Source organism: Ovis aries, chromosome 17 (assembly GCF_016772045.2).
Source record: "Ovis aries strain OAR_USU_Benz2616 breed Rambouillet chromosome 17, ARS-UI_Ramb_v3.0, whole genome shotgun sequence".
Classification (NCBI taxonomy): domain Eukaryota; kingdom Metazoa; phylum Chordata; class Mammalia; order Artiodactyla; family Bovidae; genus Ovis; species Ovis aries.
This window is the reverse complement of record NC_056070.1, coordinates 18,073,560-18,097,586: the sequence shown is the minus strand read 5'-3', so window position 1 is coordinate 18,097,586 and position 24,027 is coordinate 18,073,560. Positions and strand designations below refer to the sequence as shown.

General features: G+C 45.8%; 2 protein-coding genes across 6 annotated transcripts in view; one reads left to right on the top strand and one right to left on the bottom strand.

Annotated features, from left to right (window-relative positions):
• Positions 1-5,584, top strand: part of MGST2 (microsomal glutathione S-transferase 2) — a 34,731-nt gene extending 29,147 nt beyond the window's left edge. For 2 of the 3 annotated variants that reach the window (XM_004017240.5, XM_012097459.5), the window contains 3 exons: positions 482-552; positions 4,533-4,614; positions 5,360-5,584. In XM_004017240.5, the coding sequence (XP_004017289.1) occupies positions 482-552; positions 4,533-4,614; positions 5,360-5,489 (283 nt within the window). In that variant the 3' untranslated portion in view covers positions 5,490-5,584. Of the gene's footprint in view, positions 1-481; positions 553-4,532; positions 4,615-5,359 lie in introns of those variants that run through there. The other variant, XM_004017241.5, reaches the window with a different exon arrangement.
• Positions 5,585-10,207: 4,623 nt separating this feature from the next.
• Positions 10,208-24,027, bottom strand: part of MAML3 (mastermind like transcriptional coactivator 3) — a 450,956-nt gene continuing 437,136 nt past the window's right edge. For 2 of the 3 annotated variants that reach the window (XM_027956264.3, XM_060400653.1), the window contains exons 4-5: positions 19,644-19,731; positions 10,208-13,741 (exon numbers count right to left, since the gene is read on the bottom strand). In XM_027956264.3, the coding sequence (XP_027812065.2) occupies positions 12,750-13,741; positions 19,644-19,731 (1,080 nt within the window). In that variant the 3' untranslated portion in view covers positions 10,208-12,749. The remainder of the gene's footprint in view (positions 13,742-19,643; positions 19,732-24,027) is intronic. The other variant, XM_042234330.2, reaches the window with a different exon arrangement.

Below are 24,027 nucleotides of genomic sequence, written 5' to 3'. Positions count from 1 at the left end.
GCCTGTCTTTTGGAAAAAGAGCTAAAATTCATTTCTACTGCTGGCAACTTACATGTAAAAGAGTGACTCTTGGCCCTGCTCTGAGGTTTGAAAAATGTTTGAGTCTCACCTTGAAACACTAGAGGTGCAGATGATAAAGAATCTGCTGGTAATGAGGGAGAGCTGGTTTCGATCTCTGGTCACAAAGATCTCCTGGAGAAGGGAATGGCTACCTACTCTAGTATTCTTCTCTGGAGAATTCCATGGACAGAGGAGCCCGGCGGGCTACAGTCCATGGATTCCAAAGAATTGTATACGATTAAGTGACTTACTCATTCACTTGAAAGACTACTTTTACCTATAAGGACACTTATGCTCTTTAGGTTAATTCTTGTGTTATTTTTGTAAGAAGAGGCTGGACATTTACCTCGAGGTGAAAATTCACTGCTTTGGTGTATAGTTTTCTCATAGAATAACCTACATCTTTATTTTTTTCCTGCAGGCAAAACTGTGTGGAGTTTTACCCAATATTCATAATCACGTTGTGGATGGCTGGATGGTATTTCAACCAAGGTAAGTTTAAAAGACAACTCTGTTCTCATGATGACTGTGGTCCTTACAGCCATTAAGTAGCAGATACTCACCTGCACATCTATGGATCCTGGAAATTGTTTTAAGCAAAAGAAGCACTGTCTGTTTGCATCAAAGAACCGTGTGCTACAGATAGGCTAACTTTGGCTTCATTTCTTTTTTTTTTAATAAAAACTTGGAACAAACCAGATGTGGGGGACTCCAGAATGCAGATGACATGTGATTTTTGTCTTCAAGTCTAATACTCTATAAATTCTAATTTATCTGCAGGAACAGAACACAGAATTAACAGTTCACCCTAGTTATTATAGCTAATAACTATAGCTATAGCTAATATTGAGTACTTCATGCCAGGTACTTTTTTAAAAAAAATTAATTTCTTGGCTGCTCTGGGTCTCAGTCGTGGTGTGTGGGCGCTTCTCTCTAGTTGTGGCATGTGGGATTCTCTTGTTGCAGAGCACAGGTTCCTGTGTAGCTGCGGGCTTTAGTAGTTGTGGCATGCAGGCTCAGAAGCCTTGATGTAACGTGGAATCTTAGTTCCCCAGGGATCAAACCCATGTCCCCTGCATTGGAAGGCACATTCTTAACTACTGAATCACCAAGGAAGTCCCTGCCAAGCTTTGTTTTTAAGTGTCATACATATATTATCTCTTATGTACCACTTACAGGATTAAAAACCTCTTATGAGGTCAGTCAGCCAGTTCAGTCAGTTCAGTTGCTCAGTCGTGTCCGACTCTTTGTGACCCCATGAATCACAGCACACCAGGCCTCCCTGTCCATCACCAACTCCGGAGTTCACCCAGACTCACGTCCATCGAGTCAGTGATGCCATCCAGCCATCTAATCCTCTGTCATGCCCTTCTCCTCCTGCCCCCATCAGAGGCTTTTCCAGTGAGTCAACTCTTCGCATGAGGTGGCCAAAGTACTGGAGTTTCAGCTTTAGCATCATTCCTTCCAAAGAACACCCAGGACTGATCTCCTTCAGAATGGACAGGTTGGATCTCCTGGCAGTCCAAGGGACTCTCAAGAGTCTTCTCCAACACCACAGTTCAAAAGCATCAATTCTTTGGCGCTCAGCCTTCTTCACAGTCCAACTCTCACATCCATACATGACCACAGGAAAAACCATAGCCTTGACTAGGCGGACCTTAGTCAGCAAAGTAATGTCTCTGCTTTTGAATATGCTCTCTAGGTTGGTCATAACTTTTCTTCCAAGAAGTAAGCGTCTTATGAGGTAGGTTCCATAATTTCTGCTTTATAGGTGAGGAAACTGAAGTACAGAGTGGTTAACTCTTTTGTCCACCTTAGCATTCACCAGTTTAGGAGAAAATTACCTTTCAAGTTCAGAGCAGGGTTTAGAGGTATTTGACCAACAACCCATGTGCTTTTTCTTAGGAGTTTCCAAGATTGTGGTCTACTGGAAATTTTGTAAATATCCATTTTCTATTTGAATGAGGGATCCTTAGGGAGCTGAGGGCTTTAATGAAACTCTGCCTAGCCCTTTCACAGGTCAGATTAGCACCAACTACCTTTTTGGAGAAATTCAATCTCTTTTTTTCTCTGATAACTCTCATGGCCTTATTTGCATTTGACATTTGATTGGTAATATTTAAATCAACCAAAATTTAACTGCTTTTCAAAGGCAAGGTAAAGTCGCTCAGCTGTGTCTGACTTTTTGCGACCCTGTGGACTGTAGCCCACCAGGCTCTTCCGTCCACGGGATTCTCCAGGCAAGAATACTGGAGTGGGTTGCCATTTCCTTCTCCAGGGGATCTTCCCGACCCAGGGATCGAACCCAGGTCTCCCGCATTGCAGGCAGATGCTTTAACCTCTGAGCCACCAACCCTGTCACAACTTTTTTTACTGTCAACTGAGAAATTTCAGATAAAATATCCTGCAGAGAAAGACTTAACTCTATTCCAGTTCACCTTTTTTTTTTTTTTTTAAATCCCTTAAGGGCAGAGAGGGTAATTTCTTGTCAGGTGAGACCACATTCACAACTAATAAGAAAAGAGCCTTTTGGTGATGGCATTTGGCCTGTGCAATTTGACCCTTTGGATTTCACTGTGATGGGCTGAATGAGGCTGCCTGCCTGTCAGGGAAGGGTTTCTTGGGTATCTCGTTGTAATTTTCGTTCTTTCTCATCCAGAGTTAGGTGGCCTATTACTGCCTTGATCAGTTCTCATTGACTTTGTGGGAGTAGTTGCTTAGAAAGGGAGTTTCAAGCACCCCGGTGCGCTCAGGATCTCCCCTTCCTCAGAGGCCAGGTGGCCCGGCCAGCCCTTCTCCTCCAGCTCTTTGCCGGACCCTGTCCTTCTCATCCTTCAGGACCCAGCACAAACAGCACCGCTCAGAGGGGCCTTCCCTGACCCCTTCCTAAAGATGGGCCCCCAGCTCCCCCTGGCCCACCCCACTTTGTTTCCTGCATAGCATATTCAGGTCTGCGCTTCTCTTCTCATTTTCCCCTTTGTCTTTGCTGATAAATCCATAAGGGCAGGGAGCTTGTGTCTTTTTTTACTGCTAACCTCAAACCTTAGAATAAGGATACTTGGTACAGTATGTAGTAGAAACAAACAAAAAAAAAGCTTGTGACCTAGTAAAATTATGAATTTAATTTTATCCATCATACCAGAGTCCCACAAACAGACTTCTGGTGTTGTCAAGAGGGCTCTGGCGATTTGCATCTGTGACTTGCTGAGGAAAGAGAGGGTCTCTAGTACAAGAAAGATACTGAGATTGTTTTTTACTGGACAAGATGACAGAACATCACCCTGCATTCCACATTTCTTTCAGGTAAAATGTGCATTTGGTTAAACGCACAAATCTCAAGTGTACCATTTAATGACTTTTGACAAATGTATAAACCTGGGTCACTCAGATCCCTATCAAGATGTGGAACATGACTACCACTCGGAGAGTTTCCTTAGGTTCTTCCCAGTCCCTTTCAGAGGCAAACAGTACTCTGATGCTTTTCATCATAGTTTAGTTTTGCCAACTTTAGAACTTTCCATAATTGGAATCATATAATGCTTCATTCACTCAGCAAAATGTTTTTGAGATTCACCATGCTGTTGCAAGTCGTCTATGTCTTTTCATCGACAGTGGGGTTCCATATTGTATGGTTATCACAGTTCTGTTATCCATTCTCCTGTGGATGGATTCCCAGCTGTTTCCAGTGTTTGGCTGTTATGAATAAAGCTGCAGTGAATATTCTGAACAGGTCTTTTTATGGATATGTGCTTTCATTTCTCTTGGGTAAATACACAGGAAAGGAAGGATTGCTGGGTCAAAAAGTTATGTTTGGCTTTTTAAGAAACTACCAGATCTTTTCCCAAAGCGGCCGTACTGTTTTGCATTCCCACCAATAACGTATGAGGATTCCAACATCCCGAACAACTTGTGCTGTCATTCTTCTAAAACTTTTGCCATCCTGGTAGGTGTGCAGTAGCATCATCTCCTTATGGCTTTATTTTTATTTTTAAATGAGAGGGAACATTTTTTCAAGTTGTTGTTTTTTTGCTGCACTGGGTCTCAGTCGCAGCATGCAGGATCTAGTTCTTGCTGCTGTTGCTGCTAAGTCCCTTCAAACACTGGCCCCTTGTATTGGGAACACGGAGTCTTAACCGGTTACTGGACCACCAGAGAAGTCCCCTCATTGTGGTTTTAAATTGCGGTTTTGCTGATATCAAATGATGTTGAATAATGCTGAACAATTTTTCGTGTGCTTATCGGTACACTTGCTTATATTGCTATGTGAATCTTCTATTCAAGTATTTTACCCATTAAAAAATGTTTGGTTTTTTTTTCCCGTTATTGAATTGTCTGAGTTCTCTATATATTCTACACACAAGCCTTTGGTCAGATACACGTTTTGTGAGTGTTGCCTCAGTTTTCACACCATATTTTGAGAGTCTGCAATCATGTTCTGTGTCTTTGCTATTTATTTATTTTTCTCTCTCTAGTTTTTGCTACTTGTCTGGGTCTGGTGTACATCTATTCCCGTCACCAGTATTTCTGGGGATATGCAGAAGCTGCTAAAAAAAGGTAAGGAGCACCCAAGAGTTGTGTATTTGGACAGAAAGTAGCAGGATGGTCTATATTAGCCTCCTGTTCCTGTAGTGTAGCATCTGTGGCTGTGATGACAAAAATGATGCATGTTGCTGCTGCTGCTGCTGCTAAGTCGCTTCAGTCGTGTCCGACTCTGTGCAGCCCCAGAGACGGCAGCCCACCAGGCTCCCTGTCCCTGGGATTCTCCAGGCAAGAACACTGGAGTGGGCTGCCATTTCCTTCTCCAATGCATGAAAGTGAAAAGTGAAAGTGAAGTCGCTCAATCGTGTCCAACTCTAGCGACCCTGTGGACTGCAGCCTACCAGGCTCCTCCGCCCATGGGATTTTCCAGGCAAGCGTACTGGAGTGGGGTGCCATTGCGCCTACCCACGGCCAAGTCTCAGCAGGCCTCCACACTTAGGTGTGAGGCAGAAAACTGAAGGGATAAAACTGTGCTCTAAGTGTGCACTCTTTGACCACTGCACTTTAAATCCTTGCAAACATTTAGCCCTATCTCCCAAAAGTTGCCGAGGAAATAATCCTGCACAGCCTTGATAATCCTTTGAATGTTCAAAGGAGGTAGGCATCTTCTCTAATTTATTTGATGAATCAAAATGTTTGAATGGCAACAGCATAGAAGTTCTGGGCAGTGTTCATAGGAGAGGTCTGCTCCAGGTTCCCCAGCTTCCTCCTTACAACCCTGTTTATTCATCACCTTTGTCTCTCTCATATCTGCCCACAGAATCACTGGTTTCCGGCTGAGTCTGGGGGTTTTGGCCTTGTTGACTGTCCTAGGTGCCGTGGGGATTTTGAACAGCTTTCTGGATGAATACCTGGACATCGATATTGCCAAGAAACTGAGGCACTTTTAACATTTCACCTTCCTTTGTGCAAATGCTTATAGGAGATGTTTCCACTCTCAAAGTTAGATGGTGCCATTTGTTCCATTAAAAGAAATACAATTCTCTCTCTTTTGTGAAATGGCTTTATAGAAATATACCTTTTAGATTTCCTGAAATTTGCTCTGAGGGGAAAGCATCCTAACATCAGTGGATGTGTGCTAAGCCCTGGCTTTAGAAGCACATGCTGAAGTCATGGCTGCTCATGTGGGTAGAAAGCAACCTGACCTGTCTGTGTCTGGGGCTTTCCATGGACCACCACCATGACTTGCCTCTAAGACTGCTTCTCTCATGATGGGGAGTTCCAGACAGGTGCTGAAAAGGCTCTGAGCCCACTTCATTGGTTGCAGGAATGCCACAGATGGTGGAGGGAATCAGCAGACACATAAAGTAGCCAGAGAAGAGAGTCCTCAACTAATTGCACAAGACACAGCTGGCTGTGAAAATGGACTTTACAAAAGAAAAAGAAAAATCTGTCATTTTCAAGAAACCATCCAGAGATGAGTGCCTGGGGAATACCTTGCCCCTGGATAGGGGAAAGAGAGGTCATGGTCATGACTGGAGAACCTAGGCTGGGTTCCAGTGCACGTCCCCTGTCCTGCGGGGCTGGGGGCCTGCTGCTGTTGGACCCTGACGTGCAGTCACGGTCTGGCACAGACTGATGACCTTTACTTTCTTCATCTGTAAAATGGGCATGAGTCTTCAGGAACCTTAGGGAATTGGAATTATGAGCATATATAACGCTTTTTTAGTATCAGGAGAACTAAATTTTTCTAAAGAAAGTGACAGCCTGAAGCTTTTTTTGGGACTTTTCGGTGTATGGGTACAAAGGCAGTTACAGAGACTATGAGTAATAGAGAAAAACAAACGCATTAAAACACTAGTGTGTTCAGAATAGAAGGGGAGAAGATATGAGCACCTCTTGCATCCAGAGCACGTTGAGAACCATCAGCCTGGAATCACTAGCTCTCTGACTCTGGCTAGGGCAGCTCGTAGTGGAGGTCGTGTAGCAAAAAGTGAAGACACCAGAGCCAGTCAGCGCTAATCCTGTTCCACCACTCGCTGGCTCTCCTACCGCAGCCCTGGTAGCTCTCTGCCTCCGGCTTTTCCTCGGATAAAATGGGATTGACATCTCACAATGCCATGATTCTATGGTCTTTTTACTTTTTCCTATTCTGATCATTTATAGTGATTTGTATTGTGACATTTTAATTGTTTTGTGCGTTGAAGACAATAAAGGAAGAGAGAGTGCAAATTTTTGACCTGAAAGCACAATTTCTACAGACTCATATCCTTTGGAAGTGAGAAAAAACCCACAACTTTTCCACATCTTACTCTCTGGGATTTTTAAACACTTTGAATTTTGCATTTAAATTGGAACTGTTTAAATTTGTAAACTGAAAACACATACAGACACACACACACAGTTTGGTTAAACCACACATGTAGAAAATGAAAATGGGCCCACCAGCCCATTATTAAAACTTTGTAATCTCTACAGTATCTGAACTATATAACTTATTCCCTTTGTTCTAATTCTGTTGTCACCAAGGCAACCTCTTGATGATTTTAATTCATATAAATTTGGCTACAGGGAGTAAATGTGCTGGCCAGAGAGATGTGAGTTTCTGATATGTTTACCATACATATTTTTTGTGTATTAGTAAGTTGACTGATTTTATTTCCCTTTGTCTTGGCCGTGTGGGGCATGTGGGATCTTAGTTCCCTAACCAGGGATTGAACCTGTGCCCTCTGCATTGGAAGTGCAGAATCTTAACCACTGGACTGGCAGGGAAGTCCCTGTTTTGCTTTTTGCTTTTTAGAAATCAGATTCCTTGCCTCAAAAAGTCAATGTTATAAACAAAGGGAGAAGAAATTTTCTCTATTAATAGAGCCTTCAAAGGCATAAAACCCAAATGGTGATGTGGGGTCCTTGATCAAAGCCTAGTTAGAAAAAAGAATAGCTATGGGAGACATTTGGCACGATGTGAATAAGGAATAAGAATTCAGTATTAGGGACCTGTGTGTTCAGTGCAATGATGTGGCCAGGAAAGAAGATGCCCTGATTCCTTGGCACTGTACGCTAGGGTGAAGCGACCAGCTGTGTACAGCTTACTTTGAAATAGTTCCACAAAATATATGTGTGAAGCATATATGGTGAGGTGTTAATAAGTATCAGATTGAGTTGGTAAGTATATAGCTCTTCACTGCATTATTCTATTTTCTGACTGTTGGAAAAGGTTCATAAGAGAAAAGTTAAAAAGTCTGAAGCACAGTTAAAAGCTAAAGTCAGGTTCTTGGTAACTCTGTATTTTTTTTTTTTTTTTTTATGTTGAGTGCTGTATGCTTGACTTGGGATCAGCGTCAGGAAGAGAGCCATAGCGTAAGTTGTAGCTCGGCGGCTGTCCTGGACATGGCCCAAGTGTGTGAGTGCTGTGGGCTAAGTCACTTCATTTGTGTCCGATTCTGTGGGACCTTGTGGACTGTAGCCTGCCAGGCTCCTCTGTCCATGGGATTCTCCTCCAGGGGATCTTCCCAACCCAGGAATCAAACCCGGGTCTCTTCTGTCTCCTGCATTGGCAGGTGGGTTCTTGACCACGAGCATCACCTGGGAAGCCCCAAGTGTGTGAGTGATGCCCCACTTACTTCTGCTTGTTATGAAATGAGACATGTGTCTATGGTAACTTGTCCAGACGACAGCAGCGTGAAATCTAATGTCCTCACAACTTAAAAAGAAGTTAGATAAAGGACTAGTTCCACGAACAAGTAGCCCTGCTCTCCCAAGGTATTTTTCCTCCCCTTCGTTTCTTTGCAGGATTGGTGGAAGATGAGGTGTGGCTAAAATGTCATTATAAGGAAAAACATCGAGTCTTTGTTTTCTTTAACCCCATTTCTCTAGATATTAATAGAACCTTCCTTGAAAAGATGGATTAAAGGCAGAAATAGCTCCTTTAATGCTTCTGAATGTTAACTTTTATTTTTTTATTAGTTATATTATTTATAATATATTTTGTTTTGTTTTTTTTTTTATTTTATTTTATTTTTTTTTAATTTTTAGTTTTTTTTAACTTTTAGCAATAAAATACCTCCTCACGGGGGCAGATGCCCAGTGACTTCTTGGAAAAATGTTTATTCTCTCCCTCCTTCTTCCCCTGTTACACGCTTGCTGTACTGAGATTTTATAAAGGTCAACATAAGTACAAATAAGGAATCATTTTAAAGGAGAAAGGTATTCCATCCATCCAGGGCAGTAAGTAAAAACATGTGGTTTTAACTAATCCAGGCAAGGAGAAGTACTCAACCCTTCTCAGGCTTCATAATTTATTCGGTTGTCAGCCTTCCCATCCCCACCCCCAAATCAGTGGATTTTTGACCGCGTGTCACTAAGCCTGCATCACTGGGACGAGGCCCAGGGTCACACTGTTTTTTTCCTCCATGCTCTTATTTGTCAGCTGGTCTGGAACCACAGCCCACCACGGGTTGGGTTCCGTCCCTACCCATGGAAGGGACTCTTCTTCCATAGTCAAGTTCATTCTTTCTCTTGGTTTGTATGTATTAAAACGCACCTTTGGTTTGGATCTATTTTTGATGATGACCTTATTCTGTTCTTGTGGCCTCTTCTGCTTCATCCAGACAGTTCTGACACACGACCCTTTACCATGCCTTTTAAAGTCTGATGGAAAGCCTTAGGTCAGTTCTTCTAGAACTGGAGTGGATTCACATGCGAGTGATTTGTTAATAAAGGGCTCCCAGGAGGGGGAGGGGGAGGGAGTTGTTGGGGTGGGGGGCAGAAAAAGGCAGGAAGCCCAGCGTGGGAGTACCTTTTGGCGAAGTCTCAACCTCTGCCAGCTCCTGCAGGAGAGCTCAGGATAGAAATGCTGTCTCAGGGTTAGTCCAGGCAAGTTAACTGGGTTTTCACGCTCCCGCACCAGCAGGCCATTGGCTCAGTGAGTCTGGAGGGATGTAAATGTCTTAAGCACGTTCATCTCTGTGGTTGCTGTTGGCTGAGCTGGGCTCTGGCGGGAGACCGCCCTTCCAAAGAGACGTAGCTGGGAGGTAAGGCACCCGTGGTGTGTGTGTGTGCATGCCCGTAACAACAGTGTGCATTAAAGTGGGGCAAGGCCTACTGTTACTCTCCCACCTAATATATTCCTTGAGTTTTCTTCCTTCTCAAATGAAACATGCACTATCAGTTTTCCAAGTTCCCTGAGTGAACCAGGCAGAAGCTGAACTGTCATGGTTCTGAATCCCGGATGGATCCAGGATACTCCTTTCACAGATGACTCTCTTCTTTCACGTTTGCCACATTCCCCCAGAGAGCAAATTTGGAACGTTTTAACAGTGTGGTGGAATTAAAAAGGCTGGGAATGACTGATTGATCTCCACTGTTAGTTAAATGTTTAAATAATGATATCAAAATTTCGAGACAAGAGCTGCAGTTAATCAATTAAAACCCAGGCATAAAACGTTCATCTGCTTAATTAAGGCTGGAGTGCCTGTGATAGTCCTAAAAGAGACTTTTTATTTAAAGTGATGTTTCTTTTTGTTTTCCTTTCGCCATGCTGTGAGGCTTGTGGGATCTTAGTTCCCCAACCAGGGACCGAACTCTGCCTGTGCCTCTTGGCAGTCCAAGTGTGGAGTCCCAACCACTGGACTGCCAGGGAATTCCCTAAAATAAACTAAGCTTTGGATTGGTTCAGATAACGATCTTTTATTTACTTTTTCTTTAAAAGTGGTATGCCAACGTCACTTCATTTCTACATTTCCGAGTTCTGTACATTTCTCAAAAGGAAAGAAGCAATGCTCAATGTACAAAGTAAAACCAGAAAACTAGAAAAATCTGAATCAAATGGAGGAAGTTGCCATAGATTATACAGTACAAATTAGTAATTCGATATCATCTGAAGTGCAATACCACTGCTGGGATGATGAGTTAAGGGATGAAATAAAAATACTCTATTTTAAACAAACAGTATATATATATTTATATGTATATTTTTTACAGATAGTAGACCCAGTGATATCTGTAGTATTGTAAAAACTTATTTACAAATAACTTTTTTTTTAGACATTACATATACATCAGCACCGTAGTAAAAACAAAAAACAAAACGAAGCCACCTTATTAAAATCTACCTCTCTATGTAGTTGGTCCCAGTATTGAGCATGTGGAGGACGCATTTAAGAGAGAACAGAGGCCCCCTCTCCCCCTCCATCAGCCACCTCCAGTTCCTCATCATTACTTATATATTTATTTCCTGCACCTTTCAGAAAAAGGTAATTATATATTTCTGTGTCTTCTCGTTTCTTCACTTTCCCTTGTTTGTTTTTGGTTTTCATCTGCTTCCATTCGAGAGCTTCCCCTGGTGGTGGCCCTCCCCATGCAGGGAGTTCATGGTCAGCCTGCCACCACCTCCTTCCCCAGGGACCACAGCCCCGACCCGGGTCCTCGCCCACATGGCCCGCTCTGGTCTCCAGCCTGCCCCTTGCCGAGGAGAGCTATGACCTTGGTACTTGGCGAGCAGGTCCCGGGCAGTGTTTGCCTGCCTGCTGCCTCTCTACATCCTCTGTCCCAGCTCCTCACTTTTACCCGCTTCAGTCCCAGGACCTGGCCCAGTGTGACTCCCCAGGCTGGGCTGGGGCTCTGGTGTGGCAAGTGACATGTGAGTGCACAGAAGCAAGCCTGCCTTTAGGGCATGGAGGGAAGGGATGGCAGGAGAAAAGCTTATGCCACGCTCACTCACTTAGGACAAGAGCTATGTCCCATGGCCTCCGAAACAGGCCAGTGGGAGGGGAGGGGAGGGCAGATGAGACCAGCCCTCCAGCAGCAGAGGTTGTGGATCCCTTCCAACAGACTTCACTTAGGACAGATCTGGGTGAATTACACAAAGAACAACTGTACAGAACTTCAAGAGGGGATCGCTTTGCCCAAGGAAAGGAACCATACCTTCCCTCTTTTCATTACCAAAATGGGTGAAGTGGAGCAATGGGTTTTTCAGTTCATCAGCTTTCAGGGCTTGAGAGTTGTCTTTCTGGTGAGAAGGGATGAAGGGTCAGGCTGCTTTAAGAGCATCACCCCTGGGATTTTCCTAAAGGGAACCAGAGCCAGTGATGTCCAGGCTGGTCCTCCCTAGTGTCCCAGAAATATCAGATGCAGCTCATGGAAACCCACCACCAGCAGCAGAGCAACCCGCTCTGTTCCAGGCAGAGAAAGAAAAACTCCAGTGTGGCCTCTGTATTTCAGGCATTGTCTAAGTTCTTCTTGCTCTTATTTTCCCTCCACCCAGGCTCCCTAAAGACAAAAGCTTCATTTCTTCTTGGACAGTCTGCAAGGACCAGCTCAGGCAGGCTGGGGCGGAGGTGAGGAGGAACGAGGGCAGGGACCAGTTGGGGAAGGCGGCCGCACGGACAGACTCACAGCATCCACCCCGGGCCTCCCCATCCTCGGTCTCCCGGAGTAGATGGGACCGGCTGAGATATATCAGGTTGTACTGGGCCCCCAGGAAACGCCAGGCCAGCTCCCCGGAGTAAAAGCTGCCATGGTCATCAGCAGAGGGCTGCCCACCCAGGACTGCCAGGACCCTTCTCCAAGCTCTAAAATTCCTGCAGGTCATCATGAGCAGGATACAGGCCTGTAGGGTCTCGTCTTCCTGTGACATCTCACTGTTCTTTGCACCTTCCCTCCAAACCCAGTAGTGTGTCTTGAAGGCTGACATCTCTCTGCAGCCAGAGTTCAGCGCGTATCTGACCTGTGCTCTTGGCCTCTGCCACCACCCAGCAGCCTCCGTGGGACTCTTGGCCTCAGGCTCTCTCCCCTCTGGGTCTCCAAAGCTGTAGACCTGGGCCAAGGCAAGGAGGCACCGACAGCTACCTCACATTGGGCAGCAGTCTGTCTTGGCCAGAGTGGCTGTTGTTGGGCCGGGTGACCACAGGGAGGGCCAAGCTGAGGGCTCCGGAATCATCTTCTCTGCCCACCTCTGGCGTGTCCCCCTCTCTTGCAGCAGGATCCGCAGGGCGTCTGTCTCCATTGCTGTGTGAAAATCAGGTGAAACGGCGCCTGGCGGGGCTGTGGATTGGTGCCTGGATCTTCCACAGTCAGCTGGCTGCAGCTTTGCTCAGATCACGTGGGTCAAAAAAACAACACAAAAAAACAAGGATGCGGTGACATCCTGTTTCTTTTTCACGGTTGGAGCTTTAAACCACTGGAGTTGTGGTGGCCAGGGCCGCTCCTGACTAGGGGTTTCCAAACAATTCATCGAGCTCCTGCATCCACTCGTCCCCCGGTCCACCTTTGATGATGGAGTCCACAAGGTCGGCACCGTCCGAGAGGCCGGGGAAGGATGCCCCAGCCGTGTCGCCACTGTAATTGTACGACATGTCCTGAGGGGGGTTCCTCTCATAGGCTTGGCTCTGGCTGCTGGAGGCAAAGCTGGCACTGGGCATCGGCTGCTGTGCCGGGGGCTGGCTGAAGGCTGGCATGCCGGGAACGCCCTGGCTCAGGCCCGTCATGACCATGGGCCTGGCCTGGCTGGTGCCTTGCTGCCCCGGGAGCGGCGGCATCATCTGCCGACCCATGGCGGCCGGGTTGAGAGTTCTCACCCCGCCAGTGTTCGCATCCACCACCTGGCTCAGTCCCTGGGGGAAGTGCTGCTTGGTCAGCCTCGGTTGGCCAGCTTGCAGCGGGTAGCTGGCGCCATTGTTGAATGATGCTAACTCTCCACTAGTCCTCCCAGGCATCCCCTGTAAGCCCCTCTGTTGCCAGCTCTGGCTTCCCTGCTGGACCGTTCCCATGATGCTTTGCAGCCTCGGTGGGCCCTGGGGCCTGGGCAAGGCCTGGCCTACCTTCATCTGCTGGCGCTGCTGGGTCATGGGCGAGTTCACCAGCATGCTCTGACCAAACCCACTCACCATCCCAACCCCTTGCCCCGAGGAGGGCTGCCTCGGCCCCTGGGCTTGGTTGTGTGTGATACTCATACCGCTTTGGTTTGGGTGCTGCAACACTTGGGTCATTCCTGTGCTCACGTTGTACATTCCCGGTTGGCTGGTAGGTGTGTTGCTGTAAGGGGCCAGTCCCATCTCTGACTGGGCGGCCGCTGCGGCCATTGTCCCTGGGTTCTGGGAGGGTCCCATTCCCATCATGCCTGCGTTCTGTGCCATCAGCCGTGAAGTTCGCATGCTCTGGAGGGCAGCCTGGCTCCTCACAGCTGCTATATCCTGGGGAGACCCTGCAGAGAAAAAACGACACACCTCTTCACTCATCTCCACAAGCAGTGCACAGCAACACATAGATGGACTTTTCTTTGGGAATGACAAAAATGCTTTGATTAATAAATGAAAGGATCTACTCTGATAATAAATCCTTTAAAGAAAGAGAGGTGATTATTTTTCTGACTATAACACACACTGATTGTGAAAAATCTGGAAAATAGGCAAAGCACAAAAATGAAAATGAAAGTCACCCAAATTCTCACCATCCAGAGATGACCACTGCTAACTTACCTTAATATATAAAAATACACATGAAAATTGGGATCACACAGTACTTGACTTTTCTATTTGATATACCCTGATATAATTTTTGCTCCTATTACAGAAGCAATTGTTTCTTTCCCTCATGGCTCCATCGGTAGAGAACCTGCCTGCAGTGTAGGAGACCTGGGTTCCATTCCTGGGTCGGGAAGATCTCCTGGAGAAGGAAATGGCAACCCACTCCAGTATTCTTGCCTGGAGAATCCCATGGACAGAGGAGCCTGGTGGGCTACAGTCCATGAAGTTGAAAGAGTCGGACATGACTTAGCGACTTCTTTATATGATCCTCAACCAATAAGATAGCATCTTCTTGGAGGTGAGAGGAAATTCACCTACTGAGCTAAATTAGGAAGAAATGGTGGCTCACTTTGCACATCCTGTTTGTGACATGGAATATGGCTCAGTAGAGAATACTATCAATAAAGACCATTAGACTAATTTCCCTTAAGATTTGAGCAGGATTTGAGAGGTTAAAGGCCCCTACTTCTGCTAAGAAGCTATTTTGGCAGATGGGACATTGTTTGGATCCCCTCTGTAGATTTCCACATGCTCCACATTCTCTGAATCATAACATGTCAGTGCGAACTGGCCAGCTTCCTGAATTAGAGAAAGAAGACATCCTCCTACTTGCTACCTGGCAATGAACTTGATGCACTGATGCAAAGGCCACACCTTCAAATCAGCAATGACCACTAAGGCAGTTTCCATGATGCTGCTTAAAAGCTGACCAGAGTACCAATGCCCAGTCATTCAACTCTATTTGATGTTTGAGTGAGTCCTTCTTTACATGTTTCCAGGAAATTTCTAAACCAGCCAACAGAATAAAAATGTCACCCCTAGAATACCAGTCAATGTTCAAGGGCTAGGAGGTGCACAGAAATGGATTTTTTTGTCTCTCTGCTAATGACAAAGTTTTCAAAAAAAGAAAAATAATTTTTTCCTGCACATTTAAAAAAGGTGCAGCACGGGAGCCAATCAATATTATAAGCAAATTTGATCATTCCTGGGAGTGGGATGAGAAATCAGATGAGAATAGTACATAACCTTGTTAATCCTGGCACCTTGGCAGATAAGAGAAGTGTATTTTTGTCTTTCTGATGGGGTTATTGATTTCTGGGCAGCAATCATGTCTCTATATTTTCTTTCAAGAAAGAAAATTATGGGAATTTTGGTTATGACTTAAGTTTTTGTGGCTTGAGGTCAGTATCAGGCTGCATTAAAAAATGAAATGGTTACTGTGAGGAAACCAGAAAGATCTGGGGGAGATCCCTAGAAGCATTTCAATCTTTTGTTTTGAGCTTAATGATAGCTAAGTGGATTTAGATACAATAAAGATATTAAAAAGTTCCTAATTAAACACTGGTTGGTAGTATGTCTTGCAGCTTGTGATCTTGTTATGAAATTTTGTGACTTTAATGACTAAATTTGTATTGACTGCACAGCCAGCCTGATAAATGGGTAAAATGGGTGATTGGGTTGCTTATAAAAAAATTTAAGGGAAAAATATTGCTGACTCAGATTGATTGAACAGACTCAAATTACATAAACAGGCTGCCGGAAACGGATGAAAGGACTTTTGTATTCTGGATATTTTTGTTGTATATTTAGAATTAATATGTTGAAAGATTAGGTTTTGTCTGGAATAATTTTGTGAATAAGATTACTGCATGTGTGAAACAACAGACTTTCTTCAAATTTTTGTCTAAAATAGGTGTTACTGTGAAACATTATATCAAACTAATTTTCTTGTCTATTGGTTAACATCACAATGTCAAAGTAAAATTTCCATATTCAAAAAGAGACAGTAACATGCAATTTTTTCCCTAAAAGGATCTATGTTCTATATTCACTCATAGGAAGTCTATAGTTATGAAAAATAAGCATTTCCCCATGTAACACTGCCCAGAGGCACAGAACTCAATCAGCGAAAGATCATCCTTAAAACCTTTGAAAAGTAAAGTGGTGGGAGGACCTGTAGGTCTCAGACAAGTTAATCTGAACAGAACCTCTGTCCAACGACAAAATTTCTTATCTATCAATTTGCTATTTTCTCAGATCCATAACATTATAATATGTTAGGAGGTAGGTCAAATATGTGAAAATACTGAAGAGAATAAAAAAAAAATCGTCTCAATCAGCTCTGCTGCTCAGGAACCCTCAAATGTTCAGCTTAAGTGTATGAAATTTTTAGGTTGACTGCCTGTAATTTGGGGTTTTAGAAAAGTCCAGAGTAGAACTTTTAAATCGGAGCCAAACCATCTAGAATAACTCATAGAGGAGTAATTAAATTTTCGTGGGTCTTTTTATTCTAAAAAATGATGAGTTATGAATCTAGGAAACTCAAAGGACATGGTGCCAGGTTTATCAGATTTAACGGTTTAAATTAGTTCATAATATAAAGCACCGGTTCCCAAAGTGTGGCCCCTGGGGCGGCAGCAGCAGCAGCAGCAGCAGCATCTCTGGGGAACTTGTTGCAGATGTAAATACAGATCCAGCTCCACATCTCCTGAATCAGAGACTCTGGGAATGAGAGCGGGCCCTCTATTTTTTGAACCAGTTCTGCTGGTGACCAGACGCAGGCTCAAGTCTGAGGACTACAGGTAGAAAAGGAGGGCTCCATGTCTGCAACAAAAACCACGTCTGTAGCAGTAACTATTTCCCACTCTCCCGCACACATGGGCAAGTGAGAAAGAGAATTCTTCAAAGAATACTGGCACAAATTTACTGCATAGCACTTCCACGGACAGCCCAGTTCCCTTTGTCCTTCCCTGTGTGGGGCCCCAAAGGATCTGAAGTGATAGAACTGTCCCACAGATTTAAGGGTGGTAGCTGCTCAAGCCCCAGGGGTCCAGAGGCCATCCTTAGGAAAATCTGGCCGTGAACACCAGCGGCTTTTAGACTCTGAACCACAACTCACAGTACACACACATGTGGGCTCAGGACAGAAACAAAAGCCGCCCTCATTATGATACACTCCGATCATTTTTCTCCTATTATTTCATTTTAAAAGTGCTGGTTCTGGCCCACTAAATTATCTTCAATGGGCTTTCCTGTTGGCTCAGACAGTAAAGAATCCACCTGCAGCGTGGGGGATCTGGGTTTGATCCCTGGGTTGGAAAGATCCCCTGGAGGAGCGCATGACAACCAACTCCAGTATTCTTGCCTGGAGAATCCCCCTGGGCAGAGGAGCCTGGGTGGGCTACAGTCCATGGGGTCACAAAGAGTTGGACACAAACTACTTGGGTGTTGCAACCTGAAGAATGAAAAACGCTACCCTAGATCATAAATTTTTCCCCCGCAGTCTATGGAAAAGGGTAACTCTTGTGAAACGATCCATAAAGTTTGTATTTATTTACTATATATGCATACTTCTGTGCAAGGGACTTCCTGGCTTCTAGCAGATTGTCAAAGTGAGAGGTAACATTTGAGAAGTGAGGATGCACTGATCTCGGTCCTCCAAGAGGAGAGAGGACAGGAACTAGGATTTCTACTGCTTCATGACTCCTGTGACCCCCTGAAAATTCCTGTGGATGAGATTGGGGAGGGTCCTCAGACTCATCCTCCACCATCATATAAGACCCATAGGGGTTCCCTCTATTGGAGATTGAAGGGATTGATATTTGAGGGGATCAATCTGTGGTGCTGGAGAAGATGCTTAAGAATCCCTTGGACTGCAAGGAGATCAAATTAGTCCATCTCCTTGGAAGGAAAGTTATGACCAACCTAGAGAGCATATTCAAAAGCAGAGACATTACTCTGCCAACAAAGGTCCGTCTACTCAAGGCTATGTATGGATGTGAGAGTTGGACTGTGAAGAAAGCTGAGTGCCAAAGAATTGATGCTTTTGAACTGTGGTGTTGGAGAAGAAGACTCTTGAGAGTCCCTCGGACTGCAAGGAGATCCAACCAATCCGTCCTAAAGATCAGTCCTGGGTGTTCTTTGGAAGGACTGATGCTAAAGCTGAAACTCCAATATTTTGGCCACCTCATGAGAACAGCTGACTCATTGGAAAAGACTCTGATGCTGAGAGGGATTGGAGGCAGGAGGAGAAGGGGATGACAGAGGATGAGATGGCTGGATGGCATCACCAACTTGATGGACATGAGTTTGGGTGAACTCTGGGAGTTGGTGATGGACAGGGAGGCCTGGCGTGCTGCAATTCATGGGGTCGCAAAGAGTCGGACACGACTGAGCGACTGAACTGAACTGAAAGGAAATCAACCCTGGATATTTATTGGAAGGACTGATGCTGAAGCTCCAATACTTTGGCCACCTATGGCGAAGAGCTGACAGCTCATTAGAAAAGATCCTGATGCTCAGAAAGATTGAAGGCAGGAGGAGAAGGAGGTAACAGAGGATGAGAAGATTACATAGCATCACTGACTCCATGGATATGAGTTTGATCAAACTCCAGTAGATAGTGAAGGACAGGGAAGCCTGGCACGCTGCAGTCCATGGGGTTGCAAAGAGTCTGACGAGACTAAGTGACCAAACAATAACAATCAACATAGGAATGGCAACCCTGGACAGTGCAGCCATTCCTTCTGGGGCCATGATTCAGGATTTGTGCAAAGGGCAACAGGATCAAGACAGTCCAACCAAGCTCAAGTCCCTATTTGTCTTCTACGTTCAGCAGAAATTGCTGCTGCTGCTGCTAAGTCACTTCAGTCGTGTCCGACTCTGTGCAGCCCCATTGATGGCAGCCCACCAGGCTCCCCTGTCCCTGGGATTCTCCAGGCAAGAACACTGGAGTGGATTGCCATTTCCTTCTCCAGTGCATGAAAGTGAAAAGTCAAAGTGAAGTCACTCAGTCATGTTCGACTCAGCGACCTCATGGACTGCAGCTTACCAGGCTCCTCCGTCCACGGGATTTTCCAGGCAGGAGTACTGGAGTGGGGTGCCATTGCCTTCTCCTCAGCAGAGATTAGTGGTTGCTAAAAGCTAGATTCTTTCACTGCAGTTGCTGAAAGTTAAGGCTTTGGTCAGCAAACCTGCTAGGATTAGTAAGAAAAATGCGACACAGGATTTTCCCCACCGTCATCTCTGAGATGTGATCTAGATACCAACAAGGCTGATATTGGGTCAACAGGCACTTGTATGTCTTTGGAAAGTGGAAATGTTTGTCTCTCAGTTGTATCCAACACTTTGTGACCCCATGGTCTGTAGCCCACCAGGCTCCTCTGTCCATGGGATTCTCCCTGGAGTGGGCTGCCATTTCATACTCCAAGGGATCTTCCCAATCCAGGAACTGAACCTGGGTCTCTTGCATTGCAGGCAGATTCTTTACCATCTGAGCCACCGGGGAAGCCCTGGTTGTTAAAATATTGAAATACTTCTGTACTTTTGGTAAAGAATAGCTACTCCAGTCCCACCCGCAAAGTTATCATGACCCCACCCTGGGCCCACCAGGACCTCTCTGGGGCCCAGTGGCTGAAAGGTTAATGCCTGGTATTCTGACTGGTTGGTACCATCAGGTCTTAAATATTTTTCCTATTACTTGGACACCAAACACAGCACCCATGGCACTGTCACCGGGTGACATTCACTTTACCTTCCCCCCGGAAGGAATACAATGGCAGAGGTGTGCACCGGCCTCACCTTGAAACTGGGTGACCTGCTGCACTGGGTATGGGTTCCGCTGCTGCTGCTGCAGGTGCTGCCGGGGTAAGTGTGGCTGCTGCAGCTGCTGAAATGACAGAGGACAAGGAGGACCAGGAGGTGAGATGGGAGAGAACGTGCAATTGAATATCCCAGCCATTCTGAGGGTTTTACAAACTAAACCTTGTATTGAAGAACAGCATATAGGCGTGGAACACTCGTATACAGTGTGAGGGATACTCCCAAATGGACACACTTCTGGGAACCAGCCTCTGGATCAAGACACAGAATGTTGCCAGGAGCCCCTCCTGTCCCTTCCCCATGACCACCCTTCCCCTGACCCCTGGGGAGCACCCCCAGGCCAACTACATATTAGTTATGTCAGCTTCTGTACTTCATAGACGTGGGTTTTAGACATCATATTTGAGTCTGGCTTTTGTGTCTGTCTTCTTGCATTTGTTGCATTTTCGCGCTTCATCCAGGTTGGTGCCTGCAGCGTGGACTGTTCATCCTCACTGTTGAGTAGTATTCCCCCCAAAGAACATACGTCTGTGTCTTTATCCGTGCTGCAAGGGGTGGCTATTTAGGGTGTTTCTGGTTTTTGGCTGTCAGACCCACCTCTACCACCCGCATCCTTGGTGAAGCTGTGTGGCATGTCTGCCGTGTGGTCTTGCTGGCTTAAGAGGGATGTGTAGTCACCGAGGCAGTTTTTTAAAAAAAATAATTTCACTTATTTTTGGTGGTGCTTGGTTGTTGTTGTTGCGTTGGTGTCTCTCTAAGTTTCGGCGAGCGGGCTCCTCGGGGCAGCGGTTTCTCTTGTTGCAGAGCACAGCCTCTTGGGCAAGAGGGCTTCAGCTTCAGCACATGGGCACGAGTTGCGGTTCCTGGGCTCTAGGGCACAGGCCCAATAGTTGTAACGCATGGGCTTAGTCGCTCCACGGCACGTGGGTCTTCCCAGACCAGGGATCAAACCCACGCGTCCTGCATTGGCAGGCAGATTCCTTATCACTGAACCGCCAAGGGAGCCCAGGGAGGCAGTTCTGACTTTGCTTTTTCGGTATCAGCTGCATGCCTTTCTCAGCATTGTGGGCACCGAGCTCACACAGACAAGCAACTAATTTTTAATAACCTAAAATAGATGCTTTGGGTATAGGAAGATGGGATTCTCAGGGACTATTTAAAAAAAGGCCTCATTTTAGTCCCAGGGTGTCATACTGCCTGCAAAGTACATCTCCGCAAGTCAAAAACACAGCATCTATTGCCTTGAGGAACTGCGTGGGATCCCACATCCACCAGGAACCACGAGACCTGTGTCTTAGTTTTCCTTCTTGCAGTCACCGGGCTTCGGCACTGCCCGTGCTGTTACCAACATACTGGGGAGGCTGCTGTGTATCATTATCATGCTGAATGTGCAAAGGGAGAGAAAATAAGAATGGGGTGGAAAGAGCAAAGAGAGGGGTTTGAGTTCTGGGTCTAATGTCAAGTAGCTGGGTGACCTTTGGGGTAGCCTCCTCTGCAGCTGTGGAATATTCATTGAGCACCTTTCATCTGCAAGGGTTAGAAAAACAAACAGCCAGGGCTCTGCTCTTTAGAGTGTTCATTATAAAAATAACACACGTTGACCACTTCTTAACACATGTGTTTATTTCTATTTTTTTTCCTCTTGTTTTTGTTCCTGGGCAGCTCTATAATTCTTTCTTTCTTTCTTTCTTCTTTTTTTCCTTTTTGTTGACAAGGCCAGCCAGTACTCTGGCAACTGAAGAAAAGAAAAGAATGGCCTCTGTTCACCCTGTCCTGTAGTGCCTACCATGGTGTTTTGCTGTTGAAATGAATTAATTGTGTAGACACAGCATAGACAAGAAACCACGCTAATCTTTTAGGTAGCAGTCTACGAACATTATTGAAAGTAAGCTGAGCATTTAAAAGCTTATCTGAAGCCAAACTTCCCATATTATGTAAGAATTTTAGTGTCCCATCTACAAATGGGTACAAGCCCTGAAGTAGCCTGGGGTGGTGGGTTGTGGGTCAGGAATCAGGGGGCCCAAGGTGCCAGACCAGTCTCTGGCTCTCACTGGCTCTGCAAGCTCCAAAAAAAAAAAAAAAAAAATCATGTAAGCTTCCCCTGCCTCAGTTTCCCTCATGTGTAAAATAAAGAGACTTCATGATTAACATTTCTTTCAGATCTAAAATTCCAGGTTCCAATGAACCTTAGTGAACGGATGGCAGCTGACATGCTCTGCGCTCTGAGAAACACGCATTAAATGTTAATTCACACCTGGTTTCTACTTGCTCTGTTCTGATTTCTAAGTCTATTGAGAACCATCTGAATGTTCCCAAAGACATGCAAGATCCCCAATCTTTCTGTTTTCCCTCCCATGTCCTTTCGGGGAAACCCATGTGTTCCCAGTATGCTGCTGGCAAAATTGAAAATGTTAGGATACTTTCTTGGAGAAGGCAATGGCACCCCACTCCAGTACTCTTGCCTGGAAAATCCCAGGGATGGAGGAGCCTGGTAGGCTGCAGTCCATGGGGTTGCTAAGAGTTGGACACGACTGAGCGACTTCACTTTCACTTTTCACTTTCATGCATTGGAGAAGGAAATGGCAACCCACTCCAGTGTTCTTGCCTGGAGAATCCCAGGGACGGGGGGGCCTGGTGGGCTGCCATCTATGGGGTCGCACAGAGTCGGACACGACTGAAGCGACTTAGCGGCAGCAGCAGCAGCAGGATACTTTCTCTGCTGCTGTAGGTTCCAAGAAAATCAGCGTGGCGTTGATATGGCCACACTCATCCTCGAGAGTGTAGACCCCCAGGTAGGTGCATCGATAAGCACTGTCCCCAGGTGCAGGCGGCGTGCTCCATCCCCCGCCTCAGTTCTGGCCAGTCCCACAGGACAGCTGCAGCTCTTAGTCGCATTCCATGACACCAGGGTCATGTGACAGAGCCCCGCCTTGTGCTGTTTCCTAAGGGTTTTATAAACGTGACTCATAAGAACATCCGGAAGAAGGCTGGGAAATAGGGAAATCTATTTGGCAGATGAGAGAGGTGAAGCAGTTTTTTTTTTTTTTTCCCAGAATCATACCAGAAGCAAAAGATGTGGCCCAGAGTAAATTGTTCTTTCCTTGGTCCCTCTTCAGCTCTTGGTACACACAGTCATTAAGGAATTGTACACCCTCTCTCTCTTTTTCTCTTATAGTTTCTCATTTCCCAGCTTTTCTGAGGAGCCCTGTGTCTGTCTTCTGTGTGCTGGGTTCTGCAGGGTCCCGCACTCTCGCCCCGTGGTCGGTGGGCACCATCCTCGGTGACTCTTCTTCCTTCTACCTCCTTCCTCATTCCTGGGCTTGGCTGGTCTCACTGAGTGGGGACTCCTCTGGCCTGGCACAGCTGTTTGGCTTGGTTACGCCGACTCCCCTTTGTGCCACGGTCATAGCATACCCATCAAAGAGAGTCACTTAAAGGATCAGGCACATGTGAAATTTCCTAGGCTTGGCTGAGGGGAGGGTTTGCAAAGCCCAGCTTCCCCTTGTTCCCCTCGGTAGCCCCATTTATCACTGTCTGAGAGACATCAGTGTGGCTCCTTGTCACACACCTTCCACAGGGTGAGAGGGACAGAGGTTTGTTTGTACAAGAGCTGCCAGGTGGCTGACTAACCTCGGTAAAAAGGGAGATAATTACACAGCTGTTCAAGAACAAAAGCGAAAAAGGGAACCTAAGTGAACTGTGCTCAACAGTACAATTTTTCTGTTTGGGGGGATGACTGGTGTTACTTTGAATGCTGCTCTTGGTCACTAAGGACCTCAACATGCCTCTGGTCCTACACGGCATCATGTATAGATATGGTGTGGTGGAGGATGCTTGATAAATGTCCAAAATTCTGATCCTATTAGGAACATTCTAGAAGGGTAACTGTGGACCTTGAGCCTTAGATGATAACCTCACGATTCCTATAATAGAAGGGCAAGATGCATGGGTCAGACCCCTCCACTGGAGCCATCTAGGGACGGCCTAGATGGAGGATCTCAGGCCTCTCTCAGGATAACACGAAAGAAGGCAAGGGCCTCTTGAAAAACAAAACACACTGAAACTCAGAGGAGCAGCCCACAGCAAGGCTTCCTTTCAAAGCTGGAGGAATTATGTGTCAACGGTGGTCAAACACGCCTCAGGTAAAGCTTTCTCTGTGTTAGGCCTTTAACTCAAAGATTTCCTGAGCTGTTTTCAAAGCTGCTGGGAATTTTTCTCAAGTTTGCACCCTTTCTGTGACCCGGAGTTCAGGTTTCCAAGTAGTTCTGTGGGCCCTATTATTCTGCAATTGTTCCTGTTCCATTGTTCATGACCAACGCTGTGAGAATTCTTCTCAATCCCCCCTTCTGACTCTTTCCTCCAA